This window comes from Lonchura striata, chromosome 5 (assembly GCF_046129695.1).
Source record: "Lonchura striata isolate bLonStr1 chromosome 5, bLonStr1.mat, whole genome shotgun sequence".
NCBI classification, from domain to species: Eukaryota; Metazoa; Chordata; class Aves; order Passeriformes; family Estrildidae; genus Lonchura; species Lonchura striata.
The window spans coordinates 53,368,893-53,393,309 of record NC_134607.1 but is presented as its reverse complement, the minus strand read 5'-3'; the positions used below and the strand labels follow the sequence as shown (position 1 = coordinate 53,393,309).

At 39.7% G+C, this 24,417-nt stretch overlaps 2 protein-coding genes across 4 annotated transcripts in view; one reads left to right on the top strand and one right to left on the bottom strand.

The window, feature by feature from the left end:
• The window catches only part of EEA1 (early endosome antigen 1), a 65,922-nt gene extending 57,367 nt beyond the window's left edge, over positions 1–8,555 (top strand). The window contains exons 27-30 of one of the 3 annotated variants that reach the window (XM_021527995.2): positions 130–250; positions 598–696; positions 1,752–1,883; positions 5,704–8,555. In XM_021527995.2, the coding sequence (XP_021383670.1) occupies positions 130–250; positions 598–696; positions 1,752–1,874 (343 nt within the window). In that variant the 3' untranslated portion in view covers positions 1,875–1,883; positions 5,704–8,555. Of the gene's footprint in view, positions 1–129; positions 251–597; positions 697–1,751 lie in introns of all 3 variants that reach the window. The other 2 variants (XM_021527994.3, XM_077783557.1) reach the window with 2 other exon arrangements.
• Positions 8,556–10,167: 1,612 nt separating this feature from the next.
• The window catches only part of PLEKHG7 (pleckstrin homology and RhoGEF domain containing G7), a 29,965-nt gene continuing 15,715 nt past the window's right edge, over positions 10,168–24,417 (bottom strand). Inside the window, exons 8-16 of the mRNA XM_077783556.1 lie at positions 23,584–23,679; positions 22,190–22,303; positions 20,251–20,425; positions 18,742–18,857; positions 17,876–17,969; positions 17,329–17,408; positions 15,891–16,050; positions 11,901–11,998; positions 10,168–10,394 (exon numbers count right to left, since the gene is read on the bottom strand). Of these exons, the coding sequence (XP_077639682.1) occupies positions 10,287–10,394; positions 11,901–11,998; positions 15,891–16,050; positions 17,329–17,408; positions 17,876–17,969; positions 18,742–18,857; positions 20,251–20,425; positions 22,190–22,303; positions 23,584–23,679 (1,041 nt within the window). The 3' untranslated portion in view covers positions 10,168–10,286. The remainder of the gene's footprint in view (positions 10,395–11,900; positions 11,999–15,890; positions 16,051–17,328; positions 17,409–17,875; positions 17,970–18,741; positions 18,858–20,250; positions 20,426–22,189; positions 22,304–23,583; positions 23,680–24,417) is intronic.

The following is a 24,417-nucleotide window of genomic DNA, read 5'->3' as shown; positions in this document are numbered from 1 at the left end:
TTTTCATAGCAAGATTTTTTTTGGCTGGATTTTATGGGGGTAAGTTCTCAGACTGATAGCTGGCCGAAAGGACACGCAGTGTACATTGTCTTAAATGCTTTGAGTTGACTGTTTATTATTTTGCCTCAGGTGTATAAAAAGTGAGGGAGAAATTGAAAAGCTTCAGGCCAAGCTTGTAGAAATGAAGAAAAAGCTGGACAATACAACTGCTGCAATGCAGGAACTTGGCCGAGAAAACCAGTCATTGCAGGTATAATTTGATTTGAAGCTATAAAACCTGTTGATTCTCTGTTTTGGACCATAGGAGAATTTCAAATTTGTGTCAGTTTGGTGGTAGGTTGCCTTTCTAGAGCGAATTAAGGTGTTATGTTTGTGGTGTGTGAGGGTCATACTTCTGTCTGTGTGTTATTAAATCTGCTTATAGTTTTGACACTTGGAAGATTTCCTCTCTGAACAGCCATAAGCCTTGAGTATCATGATAGAATTGGTGCTTTTATTTTGCAATAGGTAGTGTATGCTGTGGAAATAGAGGATAGTAGAGGGAATAGACATGCATTTTTTAAAAAGCCTGATGATTTTTTTACATCTTCTGTATAGATCAAACACACACAAGCTCTCAACAGGAAGTGGGCAGAAGACAATGAGGTACAGAATTGTATGGCCTGTGGAAAAGGCTTTTCGGTGACAGTAAGAAGGGTAGGTGTGTTCTACTTTGTGCCTATGGCGATTTTCTATTTTTATTGTTTTTAAACTCTTGGGTTGGATAGAGGCTTCAGAAAATGGCCTGAATAGTACTGTGATTCTCAAGACATCTCGGAATACAGTTATTGTTTAAAGTGCCTCAAGATATAAAAAATACTGGCTGTGGAGCTTGCTTTATTCATGATTCTTTTTCCATTTTAACAGCATTGATTTATAAACAGTGTTAAAATGCTTCAACCCCAAAGCAAGTAGGCAAAATCACACTGTTGTATGCATATTTACAGAAACTATATTTATAACTGATCTGAACTAGATTTATGGGTATAAAGGAAATGTAACTTGGTTGAAATTAGGTATATGTGAAAATATGAGGCATCACCATGATCTGGTGCTTTGTGGCTATACATTTGTAAATATGGAACAGAAGAAACAATTAGATGTGTTTTAGGTCTGGAGTCAGACCTTGCTTGAAAAACTGCTGTGGTCAGCTAAGATGTTAGCATCAGTTGGCAGGGTCTGCCATTAATCTAGAGATGAGCACCCCTCCAGCAAGTGACTGGGCAATGAAGTAGATGAGGGATATTTGTGAGGTTCATTTTGTATCAGAGCTTCCTGATACAGTCTTAGGTGACTCCCCCTGGCCTTCACTATTTTGGTGATGTTCTTTAGTATTCTTTGAACAGAGGCTGCTGGATCCTTTGATTCAAGGATACTTCTCAATTTATATACAAGAAGAATGTATTTCATGTGGCCAGAACAACCTCAAGAGAACAAATTCAAGAGGAGGATGAATGTACCCATCTATTTTCTGAAAGTGGTATATTCTCTTGACTCAGTGAAGCACTTCTGAATGTTTTACTCATATATACCCTTTAGAAAGGATTTACTCAAATTACCTTCTCTGTGATATGTAACTGCCAATTAAAAATTAAGACTAATTTTTGAAACATGAGAGTTGATTTGGCTGAGAGTTGACATGATAGTGATCTCTATTAGTGATCACTGCTCTGTCACTGATGTTCAGCATGTATGTTTCTTCTCTTTTACAGCATCACTGTAGACAGTGTGGAAATATCTTCTGTGCTGAGTGCTCAGCAAAGAATGCCTTAACTCCTTCTTCCAAGAAGCCTGTCCGAGTCTGTGATACTTGCTTTAATGACTTGCAAGGATAACTGGCTATTGTGAGTGACAAAGAAATGTTACACTAAAATTTACTATTTCTGTTGATGCACTTCATTCAGCACTCAGACTACTATTCAGTTTGGACAATGATTGTAACACTTGGCAAAATCTAGTCTATTTTAAATTGTTTATTGATACCAAGCAAAACTATTGTATTTTTTTGTGAGACATGGGCTCAGATCATTCATAGCTTACTGACATTAATCATGGGAAGAGCTTTTATGTCTAGATTAGAAATATCCAGTTATTTGTAAATAAAGTTTAAACAGAGGAGTAACAATGTATTTTTTTATCTTTTATTTTTTTGTTCAAGAGAAACAGCATTTATGTGATATTGAAGTTTATTCTTGTTTCCTTCAAAGAAAAAGGAAGGTGCAAAAACCTGTGAGGATTTTATGTATCAAATGTTGCTGTAAAAACATAACTAATTGTTGCATTTGATAGCATATCTGATGGTCTTTATAACTCCCTGTTATTTTGGATTTTTTCCTATCTCTCTGGTTCTTGTATTTTTCTGTCTAAAGTTCGAACTCCACAATGAGGGTAATGGCTGGACTCAACTTCAGCTCAGTTTTATGTGCCCACTTGTAGTATCAGTACCCAAGTCCTTATCTAATACAGCACTTGGGTGCTAGAACATCTTTACACATCCTAGATTGCATAGTTGGTGTGTGAGTGCATCTGTCTTTCTGAGAGAATATGTGTGAACAAATTATGAGACAAAGTGTATCTGGCATTGTAGCAATATTATATTATACATTACAATATTTCATCCCATAGTAATTGATTTCACTTTTACAAATTTGATTGACACATTTCAATATTCAAGAAACCATTACATCATGTGGGTTTTAAAAACAATGCTGGTAGAAGCCTATAACACATCTGTGCCCCTGCCCGTACCCCGTAAGCAATGAGAGATCACTGCTGTTCTAAGGGACATCCAGACCTTCCAAGACAGGTATCCAACTAAGAAAAAGTATTTTTTGAGACAGCTGTAGTTTTCTGGCCTTTTCTTCTGCCCATTCCCTCAGCTTTTGGTAGAAGAAGCCGAACTCCTATAACACCTAACAAACCTCACTATTCCATTACACCATCTGACCCCCATTACCAAAGGCTCTGAAGAGTTATGTCATTTAGTCTGCTTAGAATGGAAAACTGGATTTGTTATAAGCCAAACAGCTCTAAGAGGCCCATATATATGACTAAATTTTTATTCATACTTTCTGTACTGGGAACAGAAGTTTCTTGTACAGTTCATGTAGGCTCCATACTTATTTTTTGTTGTGATTTTGTTTGTATCTCTTCATTTTTCCTTACCTGTCTCTAACTTTTTTTCCCTTTGTATCTGGTATTTCAAAACCCTTAAGATTATTTCTTCTATGCCTTCCAATATTTAGGATTTTTTTTGTCTTAAATACCCTAATAAATTTTCCACCCCTCAAATGCTTCAGTATCTTACAAAGTTTTGCCAGCTGTTCAGAGAAAAAGGTTGTGTCCTGAATTCCTCTACTTCTTTTCTGAGGCAAGGAATCAAATTCTGTCACAATGATAGTAGCTTAGTCATCATTAGGAAGATTAGTTAGCTTTTATCTAGTAACAGCTCTATATATGAACGAAGAAGTGTCTTCTTTATAAAAAATGCCTTGATTAACTGTCAAGTGAAGATACTTCATCCTTCTCCTCCAGAAGTAGTAATCTATATGTTTCATATTCCCTTTTAACTTACCCAGCAAGATCTACATTTGCACTGTCAAGAAGTTTTCTTAAAATTTAGTTCTTATTTCCCAAAAGCTTACTGGATGATGTAACTTGTTCTTGTCACAGTAAAAGGGTTTGGGTTACAACTGTGGTTCATACAAAACACTGATCTGCTCTTTTGGTTTGAGCTTGAGAGTTGCTTGCATAAAAAAAACAACTGCTGCAACAATTCCATATAAACAGAGCCTTTGGACTCCCTGTTTCTCCTCATCAGTGTAACTGTTTGGCATAAGAATCTTTTGAATAGAAAATATGAACAGAATCTCTGCCTCTGGTAATTTTTTTTTTTAGTTATTTGTTTACTGAGAGAAACCAAAAAATTGCTTTAGAGTCTTTCTTTGTCTGACTTTAGAAATGTGGGAAAAGTAGAGATGTGAGAGTTGTGCTCCAGCCTGGATGCAATCTGCCCTTTTGTGTAAAACAAGAGCCTTGTGCTGTTCTTGGGGTGAAGGACAACCACATAGAACTGGGGGGATTTTGAGCAGGAGGGGAGAAACTTCACACAGCTGCCTAAGATCAAAACACATGAGGTAGAGGAAGATGGAGATCTTTCAGGGGAGCTGGGAAAGTGGTTAGAAGATTCAGTTGTGTTTAGGTGTTTTGCTTTTGATTGGGAACATGTGAAAGCTCAGGAGAGACTTCTGCAGTGATAGAAGCTCTGGAAGGAAGCTCTGGAAGCTCTCTTAATTCAGCCTTTTGGGATGCCATTTTGTAAAGACAATGGGAGTCACTTTTCTCAGTAGGCTGCTGAAGCAGTGCAGCTGGCTGTCTGCAGATCACACCTTGGTGTGGAGCGCTTCAGCTTCAGGGGCAAAACCAGCTTGATTTTTGAAAGTTGCTTTTTGCTGCCCAGTTTATATAAGCAGCTTTCTGAGGGGATGGAAATGCTTTTTGAATGCACATTTATAGAAAGAAGGATTGTTAAAATCTGGAGGAACAGTGCGGTAGAAACTTTCAAATTTGAGCTTTGATTCTGCAGCAGTAGATCATGATTTCTACAGCCTTTCACTGTGAAAAGTGAATTTATGACTCCATTGCTGAGTCTTATGCTCCTTCTTTTGTACTTTTAACTCTTAGTGCTGGTCTGTATTTGTTGACAAATTGATGGTAGATTGACTATAATACTTGGCTTCACTACCAGGTTGGAAGCTCTGTTCAAGCTCAAGAAAATATCCCATAATAAGGGAAACTGGAAGGTGAAAAGCTGTGTATTTACAAATATGCTTGCAGAGTCTGACTGTTTTGATGGGCATGTTTCAGTATGAATGTGGGCTTTTTGTTCCAAAGCCTTAAAATCTAAGTAACTGGAAAACCAAGTAAAAAGCCTGGTGACTTTTACCACAGTAAAATAAACGATTCCAGGCAAAACAATTTAATTCACTGATTTTTCAGACTGCAGACATAGGAACAGAGGGGAAAACTAATAGAATGGCAGAAGAGACTGAGTCTATGAACTGGAGAATGCATAGTTACATGTTTTTACAGCTTCTAGCAATAGGCAGATTGCTCTAATCAGTGAGGAGTGGCCATTATAGAGGAAGAGATGAACATGATGGCAAAACCAGCACTCAAACCAGTAGGTTTGTGGGATCCTCAAGCAGCTTTTGGTTACTAGTCAGTACTATGGCTAGTAATGGGACAGTGAAATGTGGGCTTTCTTCTTGAAACTGTCCCATCTGCTGGATACTCCATCCACATTCAGAATTGCTACAAGAGCAGACTGTGAGAGACCAGCTGCTCCATGGGCAGAGATAAGCTACAGAACCTTTTGTAAATGTGTAAAGGATGGTCTTACTAAGGATGGGGAGAGGTTCTTTTAACATCCTGGAGACAACACCTCTCTTCCCAGTCAAAGACCCACAGTCCCTTGCATTCTTGCCACACAAATGCCAAATCCTGCTGTTCCACTCTGGCCTCGTGTCAGCAGTACATCATACTGGAGACAGGTAGCGTTGCAGAGGTCAGTGGCAGGCTTTTGATCTTAGTTGGCTCTGCTTCACTGTTATTTATTTCTTCTCCCCATGTACTCCCTAATGTAATCTTCCCCCTTCTGCAAAGGTTGAATGAAGAGGATAAAAGTAATGAGTCACAGTAGGAAAAGCTGCTGTCTGGAGATGAAGAGACAAAAGGAATTTTCTGCTGCAGCTTCCAACAGAGGCAAGAGGTTTAGAGGGATCTCATTTTTCAGCTGGCTTCACTCTCTGGCACAAAAGTCTAAGACTGTAGGGTGAAATGTGGGTTTTTGCCTCTGTTTTTGGAAGGTTTCAAGTAACCAAGTTGCCATGGATTGTGGAGCACAAGGTACACAAGAACAATGAGAACTTTTGTTGGCTTTGGTTCCATTAGGGTTGTTTGTGAATCCTCACTGGAAAAGCTTTCTTATTAGGGAAGCAAGAAGGGATTTGGGAGCAGAAGCGTGAAGTAACCTCTCTGTGTTTGTATTACATGAGCCAGAACAATTGAGCTTCTCATGCTAGATGTAAGAGAAGTGACATTCATAAAGGAACCTGGAAAACTCAACTGCTTTTCTGGATTGTTAAGTGTCAACCATGGAGTGGAAACAAATGCTTGTTGCAAAACTTAAAAAAAAATGATGGCCAGTACTCAGTGATGGACAGAAAAATGCTGGAGCTGAAGTTCAAATAGAATCTAAACTGTGCCAAGAAGAATGATATAATGGTTTGAGCATGTAGAAAGTGATAAATTACTCTTCCAGGTACCACCTCTCCTGCTCTTACCTTCTCAGAGAACTAGGAAACAACACTGTCACTTGCACTGTGCACTTTTTGCTGTCTAAGAGAATCTATAGTAAGTGGAATGGCATCATGTGCATTGCATGTGTTAGCTGTAGTCAGAGGTTTATAATTAGCTGGATTTATAATCAGCTGGATTTTTCACTGTATAAATTTGGCCTGAAGGACAGCTGCACTCACAGTTCCTTCTACCAAAAACCCAATCATCATCTGAGAGCACATATAACAAAAACCTTGTTAGTCACATACGTGTCTTTGTAGAACTTAATTTTAAGATTATAAAATGAGGGAAAAAAAAAGAATTTTAGGTACTTGCAAGGATTTTGCCAGTTGTCCATTTCTTTGGTTTTGAAGTCTTGATCTCAGCATCCATTTTAGAATGAGTTTAAAGCTATTGTTCAAACGTTGCCTCTCCAAAAGGACTATTTGATGTACTTTTCAAAACCAGCTATAATTGCATGTAAGTCCTGCTGTGGAAATTTGGTTTTTGTGGCATTTTTTTCTGTTTCTTTTTAAATGGACACTGAATAAAAAAGTTTGCATGTTTAGAGAGAATATTAGATACCCCTTAAGTTCCCAATAATGAAGAGTGTAGGTACTAGGTAATGTAATAAACTGCCTGTTGTATGTAGCTCTCCACATACTACGATTCACTATGCAGTGGATAGAGAGGTGTCTGTGCATTTAAAGATTGATGAAGCCCTGCTACCCCTTTAGATCAATGTTTTATGAAAGCAGGAGCCTGGAAGGCACATTTTCCAATTTTCCTTTCCCCTGTGACTGAAAAAACACTAAAACCAAATTTGTCTGTATGTCATACTTTTTTTTTTTTTTCTTTGGGTAAAGAGGGCTGGGAAAGGATGTTTATTGTTATATGTCAACAGGTCAGTGCTGGCAGGTCCAGGCTACTGCTCTTGGCTGTGTGGCAAAGTCCTCCATTGTATCATGCTGGAGCTTGATTCCTGGCACAAAAGGGATGTTTGAAAGAATGTCTTGCTGGGTTAGCAAATACCAGAACTTTTTATAGTAATATGTCCAAAATGCTGCTTGTATAGAAATAGTCACTTTTGTAAGAAAAGAAAAAAAGTCACAAAAAAAAAAGTCACATTCCTCACCCCCTCATTTGATGCCATTACATAAGATTTAGTTAAAGCTACCTCTCAATGTGAAATTCAAACATTAGGTAAGTTTAATAAGGTTTTCTCACTGTCATGTTACGTAGAAGTTATAGTGAGTGCCAAAATTGCAAAAGTTTATCTCCAAAAAGGAAAAGAGTTAAGTTGGTTTTTTAAAATATGTATTTGAAATAATCCAACAGTTTCAAATTATTGTGAATTCTCTTAAATTCTTCTAACTTCTGTAGTTTCAACCTTGCAAACTCTAGCTGCTGGACAGGAAATAAATTATAACCACAAGCTTTCATAATTAAGGTCTGCTGGGTAAAACAAATTTTGTATGGAGCTCTGTTGTTTGGTTACAGATATTACAGATAGCCTCAGTCACCAAATGTACCATTCACTTGGTCGTGATTTTTTTCTTCAGTACTCGAGATGTGAAGTTGATGAATGAGTGTTCTGTAATGGATGCGTGCCACAAATTACATGGTCTCATTTGCCTATTTTCTGACTTTTAATGATCAGTTTATTATTGCAGTTGTGAATATTGTTCATACAGCTTAATTTCTGTATAATTGTATAAAATATAAATGGAAAAAAATATAAGTTTTTACTTGGTATTTAGAAATAATGTATTATAAAAGACTTATGTTGCAGTTTTGCTTACAGAGTACTGTATTTCTAAACTGGATCATACCATCTTGGTAGGTGTAGATAGATTTTTTTGCATGAGTCTGTTTTGGTTTTATTTCTTTTTAACTGAAGTTTTATTCTCTTAAGTTCTACTTTCAGTGTTTGTGTTTACTACTTGTGATCATGTAGTTGTGCCTTACATTGTGAAAGAATTTAGTCCAGTGTGCATTGTAATTCTTAAACTCTGTAATTTGGAAGGTGGCTGTGGATTTGAATGGGAAGGTGACACCATGCATCAACGGGTTCTGTATAAACTATGATGAATTGTTGCTGAAATGTCATTTTTGTTTTCTAATAATGTTAAAGGAATGACTATTAATAATAATAAAAAAATTAGACCTTTCTAATAGACCAAGTTATATAATTCAAAACTACCTTGCCCTGTTTCAGACAGAAAAGCTACTTTGAAATGGTGGATATATAGTTTTACAAATGTAGGTGAACTGTTCTTACACACATGTAAGAGCAAGCTAAATGTTCCAGTTTCTTAGAGTTATAGGGAGATGCAACAAAGGCTCTCACAGTCCTGAGCTCACAGTAATAATGACTGTTTTTCAAATATCTTTTTTTAACAGGTTAAATTCAGAGTAGTCTTTTCATTCCCAATAGCTGCGCAAGGCTGCCGAGTATCTCACATGTGATGAAAGTCCTTCTGTCACTGTCTGTGTTCTAACATCACATTCAATGCAGCTGGACAATTGGCATAACTGGAAGACTCAAAAAGTAGCACTTGTTTTATTTTTTAGACCAATAAAGGGCTCACTTGTGAAATGGAAAGCTCTTTCAGGGTGGAACTGTGTTGCAGAGAGAAGCCAGATGGTTAATATGGGAGATCAGTCCTGTGACAAAGCCACTATTGAATTATGGAGGCACAGCCAAACAACCCATGTTTAGCTATTGAAGCAGGGCCTCTGTGTAGATATGGAGAAAGATGGAGAAGAGAGCTCTCCTCTGAAAGGCAGTTTGAATTGGGAAGTCAATTTCTGCCTCAACTGCCTCCTGAGGTATTGTTCTCTTGACACCACAGAAGAGCCTACTGAGCTTGCATCTCCATGAAAACAAGCCTGTGTGTAAATGCTTCCTTCCCCTGGGCTGTCCTCCTTAGAGCTGTGCTGGTCAGGAATGACTGCTTGTCTGGTAAAGTGAGTAGACCTAGCTAAAGGTTGTTTTGTTAAAAAGTAATGAAAAGTGAAATACCCTCTCCTGCCTGCCAGCACACAAAGCACACACCTTAGTCTGTCAGGTGTGACTCCTCTAGGCTTGAAATACCTTTGTCCTGTTGGCACTGGTTTCAGGATGCTGTGAGGGTCTGGTGAGCCCTCGGTGTGATGCAGCTGAGCATGGGGCTGGGGAGATGGAGCACAGCTGTGCCAGCCAAGTTATGCCAAAACGTTGGCAGCTTGTGTGATGCCCTGGTGCAGATCTGTCTGTACACTATTCTACCCTCCTGCTTCACACATTCACCACTTGGCATGAAGCCTGAAGCCTGTTCCTTTCCCAGGAAGGAAAAACCTGCCCATAGTAGACACAGGGAAAGAGCAGGAATTTGTGTATCACAGTTGCCAGGCTGTATCTGGAGAACAGTGAACCAGGTAAGTGCACATATATATACATATATACACATGCTCAGTATTAATGCAAAAAACATTTTGGGATATTATAGGTTAGTGGGTAGAGACACATAAATATCAGAAGATACGGTTACACAATTCTAATTTAATGAAATTTATTAATACAGTTTGAATGATGCAATAACCTTTCTAAACTTCTCTGGTGAATGAGTTGTCCTTACCAACAGTTTTTTTTCCCTGTCATGCTTTCTAGGAATTGACAAGCTCTATTAAAGCTTCCCTGAATGGTAAGACCCTTCCCTAGGTGAAGCAAAGGAGCATCTAGGAGCGATATATTTGTTGCATGGCTCATTCCCCTCCTCCAATTTATTCCTACACGTGTGGTCTGTGTGCCATATTTTTGTCAAGTCAGAAATCTGTTAGCTTCAGAGACCTAAGGTATTACATTATAAAATAACTATATTATCACCACAATAGTCTTCCACTGGCTCTGTGTAATACTGACATTATTAAATTTCAGATGATTCAACAGGGAAGCAGAAAGCAGTGCTTTTCTTGGTTTCATGTTGTGTGGTGTAATTGGAGATTGCTGTTTCTATCTGTGACATCCATGCTTTCTGTAATAAGAAAAATATTTGTAAACCAAGACAACCTAAAAAATTTCCAGTAAGTTAGATACATAAACATCCAGAGCCTTTAGTTTTATTTAGCCTCTCTTCAGGCTTGTGCTCATAGTTGCTGAAGGAAATATGAACTATCCCACAACTGACACTCTCCTACTTGTTCAGGCCACTACATGCTGCTGGAATCTGTGTCTGGGGCCAGGGATTTCCAGTGAATGTTTCCATTTTTGGTTGGAAGGTAGGATTTTAATGCTCTGTTTGTAATGGTGAAGTTTATGGCAGGCTATTTCACCCTTTCTGTGTGATGTTTATTCCTTAGCTTAATGCTGTCCCTGTGGTTTGGGTTACTCATTTTTCTGATTAAGACAGTTCAAGCCCTATCAGCATCACAAGTTCTGTTCCCCTCCAAGATCTGCCATGTGCTGCCAACTGAATTTCAGTTTCTGTTACCATGCTGACAGCATTCAGGTCTATGTTTGCTGTCATCCAGGTATGAGGATGGGGAGTGATGGAGAGATAATTTCAAATATATAACTTCCTTCTCTCTACTAGTCCAGATAGTCTGGTCACAGAAGTTGAGTTGTCTCTGAATTTTTACAATTAGACATTGGACTAACCCTAAGAGGCTTTATCCTTTGGATTAAAACCTTTAAAGGGCCCTTTCAACCTGAACTATTCTATGATTCCATGACATTGAGAAGATGATAGTCCTGGTATGAAGGAAGTTTTGGAAAAGGAAGGTCATATTTCAGTAACAGAAGAAAATAATGACTTTTTGAGTGGATAGCTAATCCAAGTACTAGCCAGGGACTTGAAAATGGAAAGAATTCACTCAGTGCTTCTCTTAGAACAGGTCTGCCACCATTTACTTGTCAAAATTAGTATTAGTGGTGGTCAAATTTCTGTGCATTAGGTATTGGAGAGGGAAAATCAACATACATCAGAAAGCAAAATACTGTGAAGTGCCTGACACACTTTCAGATGTTATACACAGTGCTGTTACTAGAAATGTGGCATAGTGTGAAAATGAGGGGTAAATTTATATAACAGTGGAATTAATCATGCCATCTGTTCAGTCTGAAATTGCAAAATGCATGTTGTGAATAGATGAGCACAAGACAGTTTTCTGATCTGAGTACTTCTGCATGTGAGTTGGGTGTAGAGGGGGTTGTTGTGTTGACTTCTCTGGAGGGGCTGACCATCTTCTGTGACACAGGAAATAGATATTTTTTTTAGCAATCAGAATTGATAATGTTTTTCAACAAGAATATGACCCGCTATCAACTCTGATAAAAAACTGGAACATGTTCAGCAGCAAAAATTCTCTAAGAAATATGTGAGCCAGAGCACTGGGGTGTTATTTTGTTTTGTTTTAGTTTTGGTCAAGTGTCACAATTGTAGGAGATTCTTATCACAGCATGATCACTTTTAGGCTGCCAATCTCGTTTATGGAAAGCATAGTTGTGTAATTAGAGAGGAAAAGAAAGATGTGTTACCTACCTTGGCAGTCTCTGTCTGAGCTTGTAGCAAGAAGACTGCAATGCACTGCTGGTACCTGTTCTCATGCTGAATTAGAAAAGCATTTCGCAGGCTGAAGACTGTGGAAAATGTAAAGAAGTGATATAAATGTACCTCATACAATTGACAGCCCAATTTTATATCACATTGATTATGATCAAAAAAATGATACATGTAAGCATCTTTTCAGATTTCTAAAAGGGCAATTGCACCCTCATAGGGTGAGTTAATTTTGTTGTGTAGGAAGCATTCTTATTTCAAAATGTTAGTTCTACTTGCATTTGTTTAATTTTTAATTGCTTCATCATGGTGCAGCTAAGATGCTTTTGAGTCTATCTGAGGATCATTAAGAAATATTTCCCTTCAAAGTGGCCTAAATAATAACTGAAGTTAGAGAAAAATATCAAAAAATAAAAAGAGAGGTCCCATTTTATTTAAGTAAGTCTGTATGATGGCTGGCACATGGGGAAGTGGCTGCACTCTGGCTAGTGCTAGCTTTGGGTTCTCCCTGGGCATGTGGCTGAGCTGGTGCTCCTGGGGGTGCCCTGCTTAGCTGCCAGCAGCTGGGCATGTTGCCTCTATTTCCTGCCAGACTTTTGTTCCTGAAGGTGACTGAGCATCATGTAGTGCATTTCTCTGCAAGGAGACAAAGTGACACCAATGTCATACATCTAGAATAAAGGGGGAGCTTAAGTTGCCTAGTGATTTTCTAATCAGAAAGTATGTTGCTGCTTACAACCTTCAGAGCTGGGTTCCTACTATTGTACTTACATGTAAAGTTGCATCTCATTTTTGCAGATAGTTCTGCATTTAGGGTATCTTCCTGGTGTTATGAACACACCAATTTATCTTCTATCCCTTCACTAATGCATAGAAGACTTTGGACAAGAGTTATCCTACATAATTATTAACCTCCTGCCTGCTGGCAAAAGGGTATTTCTAGGATACTACAACATACATTTTGTCTAGTATTTGCATTGAGCTTTGTTTATTTTCAGAGTGATGTCAACTCTCAGCAAACTAACAGAAGCAAAAGTACTTGCTAGATCGAAAGTCAGGATTTCATTTTTGATTAATGTGATAGATAACATGACCTTTCTGAGAACATGCTAACTAATCTTTTAGTGCCACCAGTAATAAAAGTCTCTTTGAGAGTGCAGATAGATTGGCAACATTCCCCAAGGTCACCCATTCCAGACAATATTAAATATTTTTCCTTCTCTTTCAAAGGCACATTTTCTGTTGACATTGGAATGTTGGCTTGTTGTTTTACACAGAATGGTAGGAATCTGAACTACAATCTCCCTATAGTAATTTTTATCACTATTTTTATTGTACCTCACCCCAAGGGGTCCTGTCTTAGGATAGGGCTTCCAAGGTGTTACGAGACTACAAATGAGTATCAGAGACTACCATGGCTACAGGTGTAATAAAGCTGGTAGGAATATAAGGGAAAGAAGTCAAGCAGTGAAGCCGAGGGTGCAGGGAAGGGTCATAACCAGTGGACAGAGCCTAGGCTGGAATGCAGAAGGCAGCTTTTTCTATTCTGATGATTGCAGCTGGATCACAGAAAAACTGTGGTTAGGGATCTCTGGAAAATGCTGGTTTGGGAAAAAAAATCCAAAAGTATTATTTCCACCTCCATTATGATTTTTATGGCCAATTTATTAGGTGCAAACTGGAGGATGACTGCACTGCCTTCTCCAGCACCCAGGAGCTGTTGGCCTTTCATTCAGCCTGGGCTTACATGGGATGTGGGGCTGCCCTCCCCTCCACCCTGCAGGCAAGAGGTGGCTGATACATTTGCTCCATTTCTGCTGGTTTGGTAGGGGAACTAATTAGGCAGGCAGATAGTGCCTGGAATATGTTTAGAAAAAAGGTTATTCTTTGTATTCTTTCCCTTATCTTGTTTTTAGTAATTTGCCTTTTATTGCCTACCTTTATATCCTCTCAGCATTGATGCTGAATGCTAAATAGTCTGGGTGAATGTATTTCAAATTTATCGTAAATTTTACAGATTCTGGATTTATTTTCCTTATCTATTGCTTTCTCTCAGAGCGCTGTAGCTCCCTAAGCTTTTCCTCTCAGTCTTTAGGATTAGGATGACCCTGGAGCCCAGAAATTTGTAGTTCTATTTCTTTTAATTCTATTTGATATAGGAGGCTCCTGTGATCTTGGCAGTGATTAATGAATCCTTAAGGCTGGAAAAGACCTCCAAAATCATTGAGTCCAACCTTTGACTGAACACCACCATGTCAGCTAGACCACAGCACTGAGTGCCACCTCCAGTCATTTCTTGAACACTTCAGGGGTGCTGACTCCACCACCTCTCTGAGCAGCCTGTTCCAATCCTTAATCACACTTCCTGTGAAAATATTCTGGTGTCCAACCTGAACCTCTCCTGGTGCAGCTAAAGGCCATTTCCTTTTGTGCCATCTCTGCTTGCCTGGGAATAGAGACCGTCTCCCACCTGGCTACAGCCTTTTTTCAGGTGGTTGTAGGGAGTGGTGATGTCACCCCTTTTCTCCAGGCTAAACATCCTCAGGTCTCTCAGCCACTCCTTTTAGGACTTATACTTGAAACCCTTCCCAACTTCACTGCTCCTCTCTGGACACACTCTGGATTTTCAATGTACTTTTTGTAGAGAGTGGCCTGGAACTGGACACAGAATTTGAGGTGTGGTCTCACCAGTGCCAAGTACAGATCTTCCCTAGTCGGGCTGGCCACTTTATTGCTCCCACAAATAGGCCAGGATACTACTGGCCTCCCACAAATAGGCCACCTGGGCATGTGCTGGTTCATGTTGAGCTGGCTGTCAACCAGCACCCCCAAGTCCTTCTTCTCTAGGCTGCTTTCCAGCCACTCTTCCCCAGGCTCATAATGCTGCATGGTGGTGTTGTGACTGAAGTGCAGCACACGGCACTTTGCCTTATTGAATCTGATGCAGTTGGCCTCAGCCCATTGATGCAGCCTGTCTAGATCCCTCTGCAGAGCCTTCCTACTGCCCAGTGGATCAATACTCCCACACAAATTAATGCCATCTATGAGGTGACTAAGGCTTCCTTTCATCCAGGTCTTTTGTAAAGGTGTTAAATGACGAGCACCAATACTGGGCCCTGGGGAACATCACTAGTGACTGGGCACCAGCTGGATGTGGTTCACCGCCAAGGTCAGGTGTGTGAGAGCCTGCTGCTCTCAGACCAAGGGGAGGCCTGATAGTGCATGCATTTCCCTGACCCAAAATCTGATTTTGGTGACTTCAGGAACCTTGTTTTGGCAGGGTAAGGCTGGTCACTCTCTGTGGCAGTCAGCCCTCCTTGACGCCACACCCAGCTGGACAGCTGCAGGGATAAGAGGTGTAATCCCCAGTGAGGCGTGCATTTGGATGTCTGAGAGTGGGGATTGATGTGTGCTGGGTGATGTCCATCCTCTCAAGAGCTGGTGGAGATGTGAGTAGGAGCAATAGCAGGATGTAAAAATCTCCTCTCCAGCCTCCTTGAGAATGGCTTCTGTGTATGTGGGACGACACCCAGGAGAACAATACAGTAGTGCAGCTGAAAAAAATGCTGTATGACTAGTATGGAACTGAAAATGTTCTTGGGGTGAACTGAAAGATGCCTGGGGTTTGAGAGAGCATATAAGGACAGTTAGGACAAGGGAACACTTGGCTTTTGAGAAAGAAGTCGTTGGAGTCTTGATACCTCCTTTGGGGAGAATGGATAGTATGTGACAGTCACTGGTGTGTGTGTGAGTCACTGCTGGCTGCGAAGTCTGAGGCAGCAGTTCACGCCTCCCAGCAGGAGCAGAGCTGTGAAGCCAGGCAGTGCTGAGGCACCAGTGTTTGCACTCCAGGCATCTGGAGGTGCAAACCACATGGTTTGTGGGCAAACAGCAGCTTGTCCTTATGCTACCACACATACAGTTCATCAACATGGTGTTTATGAAGGCATTTGAGTGCTTGCAGGCACATACCTGTAACTTGGATGGGTTCAACATTTTTCAGTATGAGTCTGTCTAGTGGGATGGGCTGGTCTAGGACTGTGCAAAATCCCCCCTCTCTTATGAAGGACTGCAGCTCGGGAGTGAGGGAAGGACAGACAGAGATTAAATTGGTGTCTGAGCCTCCATATTTCTGGGAATAGAAAATGAAGTTGGTTAGCAGGTTGTCTGCCATCTGCTCATGAAGTATAGGCACTAAACAACTCCAAATTATGTGTTTTCTCTTATCAAAGATACACAGACAGCTTATTTGCCTGAGGAATCTTGGAAAAAACTGACTGGTACCTGGAGATCTCCTGCAATGTCACACTTAGCATTAAAAAGCTACAAAAGAAACACTATACAAGTCCACAAGCAGAAGACAGTCATAAGCATTCCAAAAGTATTTTCCCCCTTTCCCTCCTTATTTTAATAGCAGTTTTTTTTTTTCTCCTTTCCTTGGGGGTAAGTTTTCTTATCTCTCCTCCTGCATATGCACAGGACAGAATTCCTGGAGCTCCAGATGAGTAGCAACCCTTCACAGAAGGTTCACCAAAACATGTGCATGGGACAACCCCCAAAGAGATTTGCCTAAGGGTACCAGGTCCCTTGAATTTCTGCTTCCTTTACCAGCCCTGTTGCTAAGGGATGGTGCTGCAAATCTAAAGCCTTTCACTGCATGCTTTCTCTATCTCCCTTCTCTCTAAAGCAGAACATCTGCTTCTTAAAAAAATGCCCAAAAACCCTAGGAGATTATCACAGGTTTATTTAGACTCAGTTTACATCAGTTTCATAAACTTAATTAGCTAAATGCACTCCTATACTGAAACTTTAGGAATTTCAGGTCATCCAGTTCTTCTGTTGGTGTCTAAATACAAATATTTATCATCTATAGCACTCTATAGAATCATTTATCAAGAAACATTTTCTTAAAAGGAGTCATTATATCTCATTTTTAAAATTGGGGAAATCAAGGCAAAGAGGACAACAAGCAGTATAGCCAATCTTGAATAATATTAACCTTTCTCTGTTTTTTTTTTCCTTTTAATTTTTTCTTCTTTCTAGCAGTTCTGATATCTTTGTGATAAAAAATTCTCAGGTTGCAGGGACCGTTAGAAAAAGTCTTACATTCCTGAAACTTTTCTGAGCTTTAGGAGTCCAGCACATCAGAACAACATTAGGAAGCTATTAAGGTCTTTTAATGTAAATTCTGCCAGTAATAGTGTTCCTGTACCATACTGAGCCTATAAACAGGCTTTTGAATCAGTGTTATGGTTTGCTAGTCACATAAGGAAGTATTAGCTGTTCTTCATGCTGATTAGTCATCTTGTATTTTTATCATTAGATCAATCTTCCAAAGTACACTCAAAAGCCATGCAAAAGTTAAAAAAATGAAACAACTGCAACCATGTGTATCTCTAGACATTATTACCTTTTTGTTACGTTTAATTTTGGTAATTAGTAGGAAATCATCAAATAAAAAGAGGTAGACATCAAGGAGTCTTGTGCTTTCTGAGAAGGAAAACAAAAAATCAGTTTTATGGTGTGATTATTTTAAGGAATTGCTACTACTAAGATGAGGCACATCTATGAATCACTGCACCTTACAGAATGCTTTTAACAAAGCAGCCTTGCCTCCAGTATAGTTCACAGCTAGTCGTCCTCCAGTCTTCATTCTCAAATGCACTAAATAATATGTTTCAGTAATTTTGGCTACTAAATTTGTACCTTGTAGCAGCTGCCTCATTCTGATATAACAACTACTTGCTTGCCAGGAAAAAGGACAATAAACAACCATACAAACTATCATCCTATTGGCAGCTTGGCTGTATCTCAGTCTCTCTCTGATAAACTATGCAGTTGCTTTTTCTTTCCTGCACCTGCCCAAAAGCTGTTGCAGAGGTTCATTCTGGACCTACCATAACAATGTATAATTCTGTTAAGCTATCTCTGGACACCAGGGGATTCAGAGACTTTACCTGCTAGCATCAGCTTCCCTTCATGAAGGAGAAGTCTGTTCGCTGAAGACAAAATGTTTTCACTGCTGTTTTCTTTTAAGTTGTGCTTCAAACACTTGACCCAAAAAAAGAGAGAGAGAGAATGGTAGAATCATGCATAATGGATGATGAACTAGGAAGCAACTAGCAGCTAAACAAGACAAGCATTTGTGTTTTCTTACCTCAGGCTAAGTACATCACACTGTAAGTGTGCATCAGCTGATAACTTAGCATGCCTGTGTTTCTTCAGCAGTGCTATTGCTTAAATGTGTTTATCCTTTTGCAAAGTTAAGCTGGGTTTTACTTTTCCAAATTCAGTTTAATAGTGTTTACAGCCCTGTTTTTATGTGAACAGACATAATCCTTGAGATGAGACCCACTTGATGATGTTACCATAGTGCTGCTTAAAGTCTGTCTGGCTAACGGGGTAACTATGGTAAAAATGTGCACACCTAGATATGCTGTGTAATTTTTGGTAATGCAATTTAAGTGTAAATGGGAAGTTTTTTTGCTTAGCTTGAGAAATGAAAGAGGCAAATAATTTCTACTTTATTGAATGCTGGTAATACATCTATCCCATTTCCTTCTGTCCCCTAAAAGCAAATATGGTAGAATCCTCCTGGACTGTATCATTGCCCTCTCTTGGACGCTGAGAGCAGCCCATGCTGCCATCCAAGGCAGTGTGTGTGTTGGGCTACAGCACTTGCAGTGCCTGGGTCCTGTTGGAGCAGAGCCATCTCCACTAACTAGAATACAGACAACCAGCCAACTTTAGACCACACTATGAAGACAGATAGGAAAATAAATTCTCCTCTAGAGAAAAAAAAAGTCCTTTAAAATCTGCTTACCTCTGGGACAAAGAACCTTTTGTCACGATCCCAGACCCGAGGCCAAATTATGACCTCTTGCAGCTGCCTGAACTTCTGAAAGTTGTCCAACCACTTGACTTTCCCTTCCAGATCCCCTGAAATGTGTGAAACACCAGTTACTGCCAGGGCTGGCAAAAGAAGTCTTGTTTCTAGAAGATGCTGATACTGATTTTCTCCAGTGAAAGCTGAAGTACTTCACATGTGAGACCCCAGATAAAATCTTGAGCTCATTGTAAAAACTGTCTAAACTCTACTTAGATCAGCAGGAACAGAATTTCAATTCATGCATTCAAAGATGCTTAAATTCACTGCTAAATGAAAAGATTGTATTTACTAATCTGTCTGGGGAACAGGAAATCATATAAAACCCAATTAAACTGTAATCTTCAAAATGTCTTCAAAAAAAGTCCTGTCATTCTAAACTGTCTGGTATGGTGAGAGAAAAATAATTTTCATTATGTAGAGCCTGATAAAAAGACTGTTGAAATTAATGAGAGTTAATTTCTGAGGAAGTGTTGCCAGAAGTGACTGAGGTAAGGGGTCACTCAAAATGTAAAAAATGGGGACTGTATCTTTGCCAATTCAAGGCCATTATGGGGAAAGCTTTAATGGATCTGCAACTGAAATTTCAAGCCTTTGGATGGAGTGATATTGCAGATAATGGTTTCAGACACATACCTCCCCACCAGAAGGGGAGTGCTTGGACTAGAACTATTCCTTGTGTTACTGGTTCATTGATCAAAAAATGAAGGCACATCTTTGTCAATGTCTGTGAGTCAAGAGGGGTCACCTTTTCTATCATTGGTTTGCTTCATCTAGAGGTGTCTAATTTCTGGAAGGACCTATTTATTCTGTCAGTAATACTCTCCAAACATATACCATGGTCTTTTGGGGCCACACCTAAAACTGCTGTCATTATATATGTTAAACATATAAATATTATATATTTAAAAAATCAGGGAAAAAAATAATATCTGGACCAGCCACTTGTTTTTCGCAATAGCCAGAGAAAATCTGTAGCTGGGATAACTTTACATAGTAGGACTTTGGCATCAGTGAAAGGTCATGGACATAATATTCCCCTTGTGAGTGCAAATTTATCCTCTTAAGGATCAGCCCTAAAAAAATCCTCCTTAGACATAAATCCAACTGAAAGACTTGTTTGTTAGAGATCTTTCTTGATATGGTCCAATTTGAGATCTGCTTTTAATTTTTTGCCTGTCACTGCAGATGATTCTAAGAAAATACAAGTGACTCACTGATTCCTCACTGAGTCCTGTGACATTGCTCAGAGAGGCTTTGACAGCACAAGGTGGCCCAAATAATTCCCTACAGAATGAGGGTCAGGATTGTAGGAAGGCACACACATCCTTGTTGTTTTTCTGCTGAGACACTTGACCAATTCACATTTAAAAGGACATGCACAAAAAAGCCACATAGCTTTCTAATTTGTAACTGCATACTTGACTTTTAACCTTTGTTACTTACTTATAGACTTTTCCACCTTCTCTTTAAGTGACTGGATAAAACTTTTCTCTGTTTCATCAGTGCTCCTCTTCCAGATGTTGTTGAGGAGGAGGGGATACCGCGTCAGTCGATGTAGAGGAGCAACCAGCAGCTCTGGCAGATGCAATCTTTTGCACTGTTCATTTTGTTCACACCACTGATGAAGACAAAGAAAATGTGCCTTAGGCTTCAGCTTCCTCCTGGCTAGGAGGTAGCAAACAGTTTTCAGTATCATTAGCTGACTGTAACAAGACAGGGACTAATGAAAGATGAGTGTCTCACTCAGTGAGAACAAGGGCAGTATAAAGTTTCTTGTCATAACCCAGCAAGTATATAAACCACACAGCCACTCATTCACTCTTCAATCCCTCCTGTGGGATGGGGAAGAGAAATGGGAAATAAAAAAAAAAGTTTGTAGTTTGAGATAAAGGCAGTTTAATAGAATAGAAACAGAATGGAAGAAATAACAGAATATACAAAACAAGTGGTGCACAATGCTCACTGGTCCATGCCTAGCCAGTCCCAGAGCAGAGGCCCCTCCAGCCAGCTTTCCCTCTAGTTTATATACTGAGGATGACACCATATGGTGTGGAATACCCCCTGGGTCAGTTTGGGTCACCTGTTGTGGCTGTGTGCCCTTCCAGCTTCTTGTGCCCACCACACTCCTCACTGGTGGTGGTAAGAGACAGAAGAGTCCTTGCCTTAATGCAAACCGCTTAGCAACAAGGAAACATCAGTGTGATATCAAGATTATTCTCATCTTAAATGAAAACCACAACACTACACCAGCTACTAGGAACAAAATTAACATGATCCTAGCCAAGCCAGGAACAGCTCTCTACAGAGGGAATTGCCCCTCCAGATTCAGTTTCTGCATTGCTGCTTACCATTCCAGATGCTCTGGTCATGCTGTCATATCAAGTAGGGCTCTTATTTAGCTGCTGTTTTGGTTTTATCAGGAAGCCCAGAGAAAATTAACGTCAGTTAGGTTTGTAAGCCACCTTATATTTTTGGGTCACTGCTACTTGCCACTGGGGAACATTTTTCCTAGGTGTGGATGTATGAAATCTTCATCAGGGAGCAAGTGATGTGAAACTCTAAGGCCCAAGCTGCAGAGCTTGCTTGCCACAACAAGATGTCCTTTCAATTTTGGGCTAGCTTTGAGAAAAGCCTACTACTTCAGGTTTCTCTTTCTAAACCTGTAATGTTTAAGATTAATCTTTATTTACAGGACACACTGATTGGCTAGTGATATCAGAAAGAGCAGAGCCTGAGATTCCCACCACTACACTGGCTGGTGTCAGCAAAGACAAAATCTGCTGTAGTACTGCAGCTTGATAAAGAGTCCACTGATTGCTCTTTCCAGCCTTAGAGGGAGGTAAATTCTCCCTTGCTGGTAGTGTTTTGATGCCTAAGTAAAACATTTCAAATTTATTTTTGTGGGTTTTTTTTTTCCCTGTAATTATTTCACTTTGTTAAGGTGGAGGTCACTGAGTCAAGAGATTATGTGCAAAACACGTGAAAGAAGCTAGTAGTTTGTATTTTCTGCCTGCAAAAAGGCAGCCCAGCTCTTCTCCCCCTTATCTGTTCTAAATTACAAGCAGGGACTTCCACACGTGCAGGTGAACATACACTCAGAAGGGTGACTTCCCATTGCTGATAGGCTCTGCAGTTCAAAAATCCATGTGAAATGCTGTCTACACAGTTTTGCTTCTAATGAACATTCCTAGTTTGCTAATGAACATACACTCAGAAGGGTGACTTCCCATTGCTGATAGTCTCTGCAGTTCAAAAATCCATGTGAAATGCTGTCTACACAGTTTTGCTTCTAATGAACATTCCTAGTTTGCTGTTAAAATCCTGTCATAAGGTAGGAAGGCTGAAGACAACAACAATAAGAAGAGCAATAACATCACTTTACCTTCAGGTAGATGCCAAAATCTTCTCTCCGTCTCAGTTTTTCTAAGTAGAAGATGGCAGAAGTATAATTAAGGCAATAAATCTGATGTGTCTGGCAGAGGTCACGCTGGAAAAACTGCAGAAAAGGTTTGTAAATTTATGAAGAAAGAAAAATACAATGACAAAGAGAGAAACAGGGGTTTGGGTTTGTAATGTGCATTTTATATGAGATTTCCTTGTACCTAGGAAAATAGGGAAAGAGGGAATTAAAAAAGTAAAGGGCAGTTTAAACAGCAATAGAACTGTAAAGTAGTAAAAATACAATGCTTCAGTAATGCATGGGAGTAGAGTTTTAACAGATCTGCAGAGGTGTGACAGTCTTAGACCTTGTTCTCATTAGAAATAAATGATGTGAAATACATACGGAAGTTGAAGATGAAACTCACTATTTCTGAAACAGCTTTGATGACTTCATGTAGCATGGTCTCTTATACCTGAGTATGCTCTTAGAAATAACATCATAGCCTCATTTACATTGGAGATGTTAAATGTCATACGTGATAAAATGCAGCTTTGTCTGGGATTTTGTCTGTCTACACAAGTATTATCAATAAGAATGCCTGAAGTCAGAGGTCACAGGGACAAGAAACAAAGCTCTAGCCTGAATTTCTCTGTGAAAAATCTTAAAACTGAGGTAGAGACTTCTAGGATTTCCCAGAAGTTTTCTAATGGCCTCTACTGCTAGGGAAGGTTCCGGTCAATCAATTGATTTTCTATCTTCATTAATATTTCCAACTTTATAGGCATTGGGAAGCTGAGCAGGAATTAGAGCTCCTGTACACTGCTATTCAGACAACTGCCTTGTTTACCACACAGACTGACTAAAAGAGTTGCAAGGTAGGCAGGGCTTGGCAGTGGTAGGACAGCTGTGGCTGCATCTCTCCCTTGCTTAACAGACACAGGCCAAAGTTTAATTTCAGTGTCAATGAGCTCTTAATTAAGCAATCAGAAACACTTGTGGGTCTGATCTATGGAGTAAAGGAGGATCAGTGTGAAGGAGTGGGAGGAGGCAGTGATGAGGCTGGGGTCTGGTTTCAGGGAAACATCTTTCATAGGGTGGGAATCTTGCCTCTGCCAGTGGAAAAGTCTCCTCAGAGTTTGGGCTGCTGTTCCCCAGGGAGGGAAAATCTTTGCACACTTGATTCTGCATACAAGGCACCTTTCCATGACTGCTTCAAACATGCCAATGAATATAAATAAAAATACCTTTCTGATAAGAACAACCTAAGGCTGAGGCCAAACTGCCCATAACAGATATCACAGACTTGACTGACCTGGTTGCTCTGGAGAACCTGTATGCCATGATAAATGGTCTGCTGCTTGTATTAAAAGCAAGAATACTTTAAATTGTGTTACCGTTCTGAGTACGGAGCTGAAATCCATAGGATAGTCTGACTTGCTGATGTGCTTCTTCACAGTTTCAAAAAACGTTTTCAGAAAACTGAGACTTATCTAAGTAAGGGGGAAAAGAATAAAGATAAATTAGCATTAGTGACCCAAAGTTAAGATTAAAGCAGCTTTTTCTTCCATTCCTGGCCTCTCTAAAGGCTCCAAGTGTAATGGGTGCCTATACCTATCTCTACCATTCCCAGAATTGTCTTCAGAATTATGCCCAGAATGCCTTCATTAGTCAGAAGCTAAGACAAATCTATACAAATACCCACTTATGCTGTGATAATGCCTGATGAGAAAAGCTTTGAAACAAGATTAGTTAGTCCATTAAACTTTTCTTAGGGTAGCAGCTGTATTTAACATGGATTGACATTAAAAATGACAATGGGTGAATGGTATCTGCTGGAAAACAATGGTTGTGTATGACAGGGCTGTGGCAGTTAAGGAAGCCTTCATGGTCTGTGAGGAAGACATCATCTTTCACTCATTTTGAGTTTGTTTCATACTATTGAAGGTGAAGGAAATATCTGTAAAATACTACAAAAACTCACATATTCCACATAAGTTAACTTTACATGTTTATATTGGCTTCAAAATCCCTACCTTATCAGTCAGTTGGGGCTGCAAGCCTGCTCCTAAGCCCACACTTTCATCCTGAACACACAAATTTCACTATTCACACTATTTTCACATGAATTCACAACTGAGCTAAGCTGCTGACCAAATGTTAGGCCAGAAGGGCACATCAATCTGCTGTGATACTGCTACAGACTGCTTTGTTTGGTGTATTTATGTGGG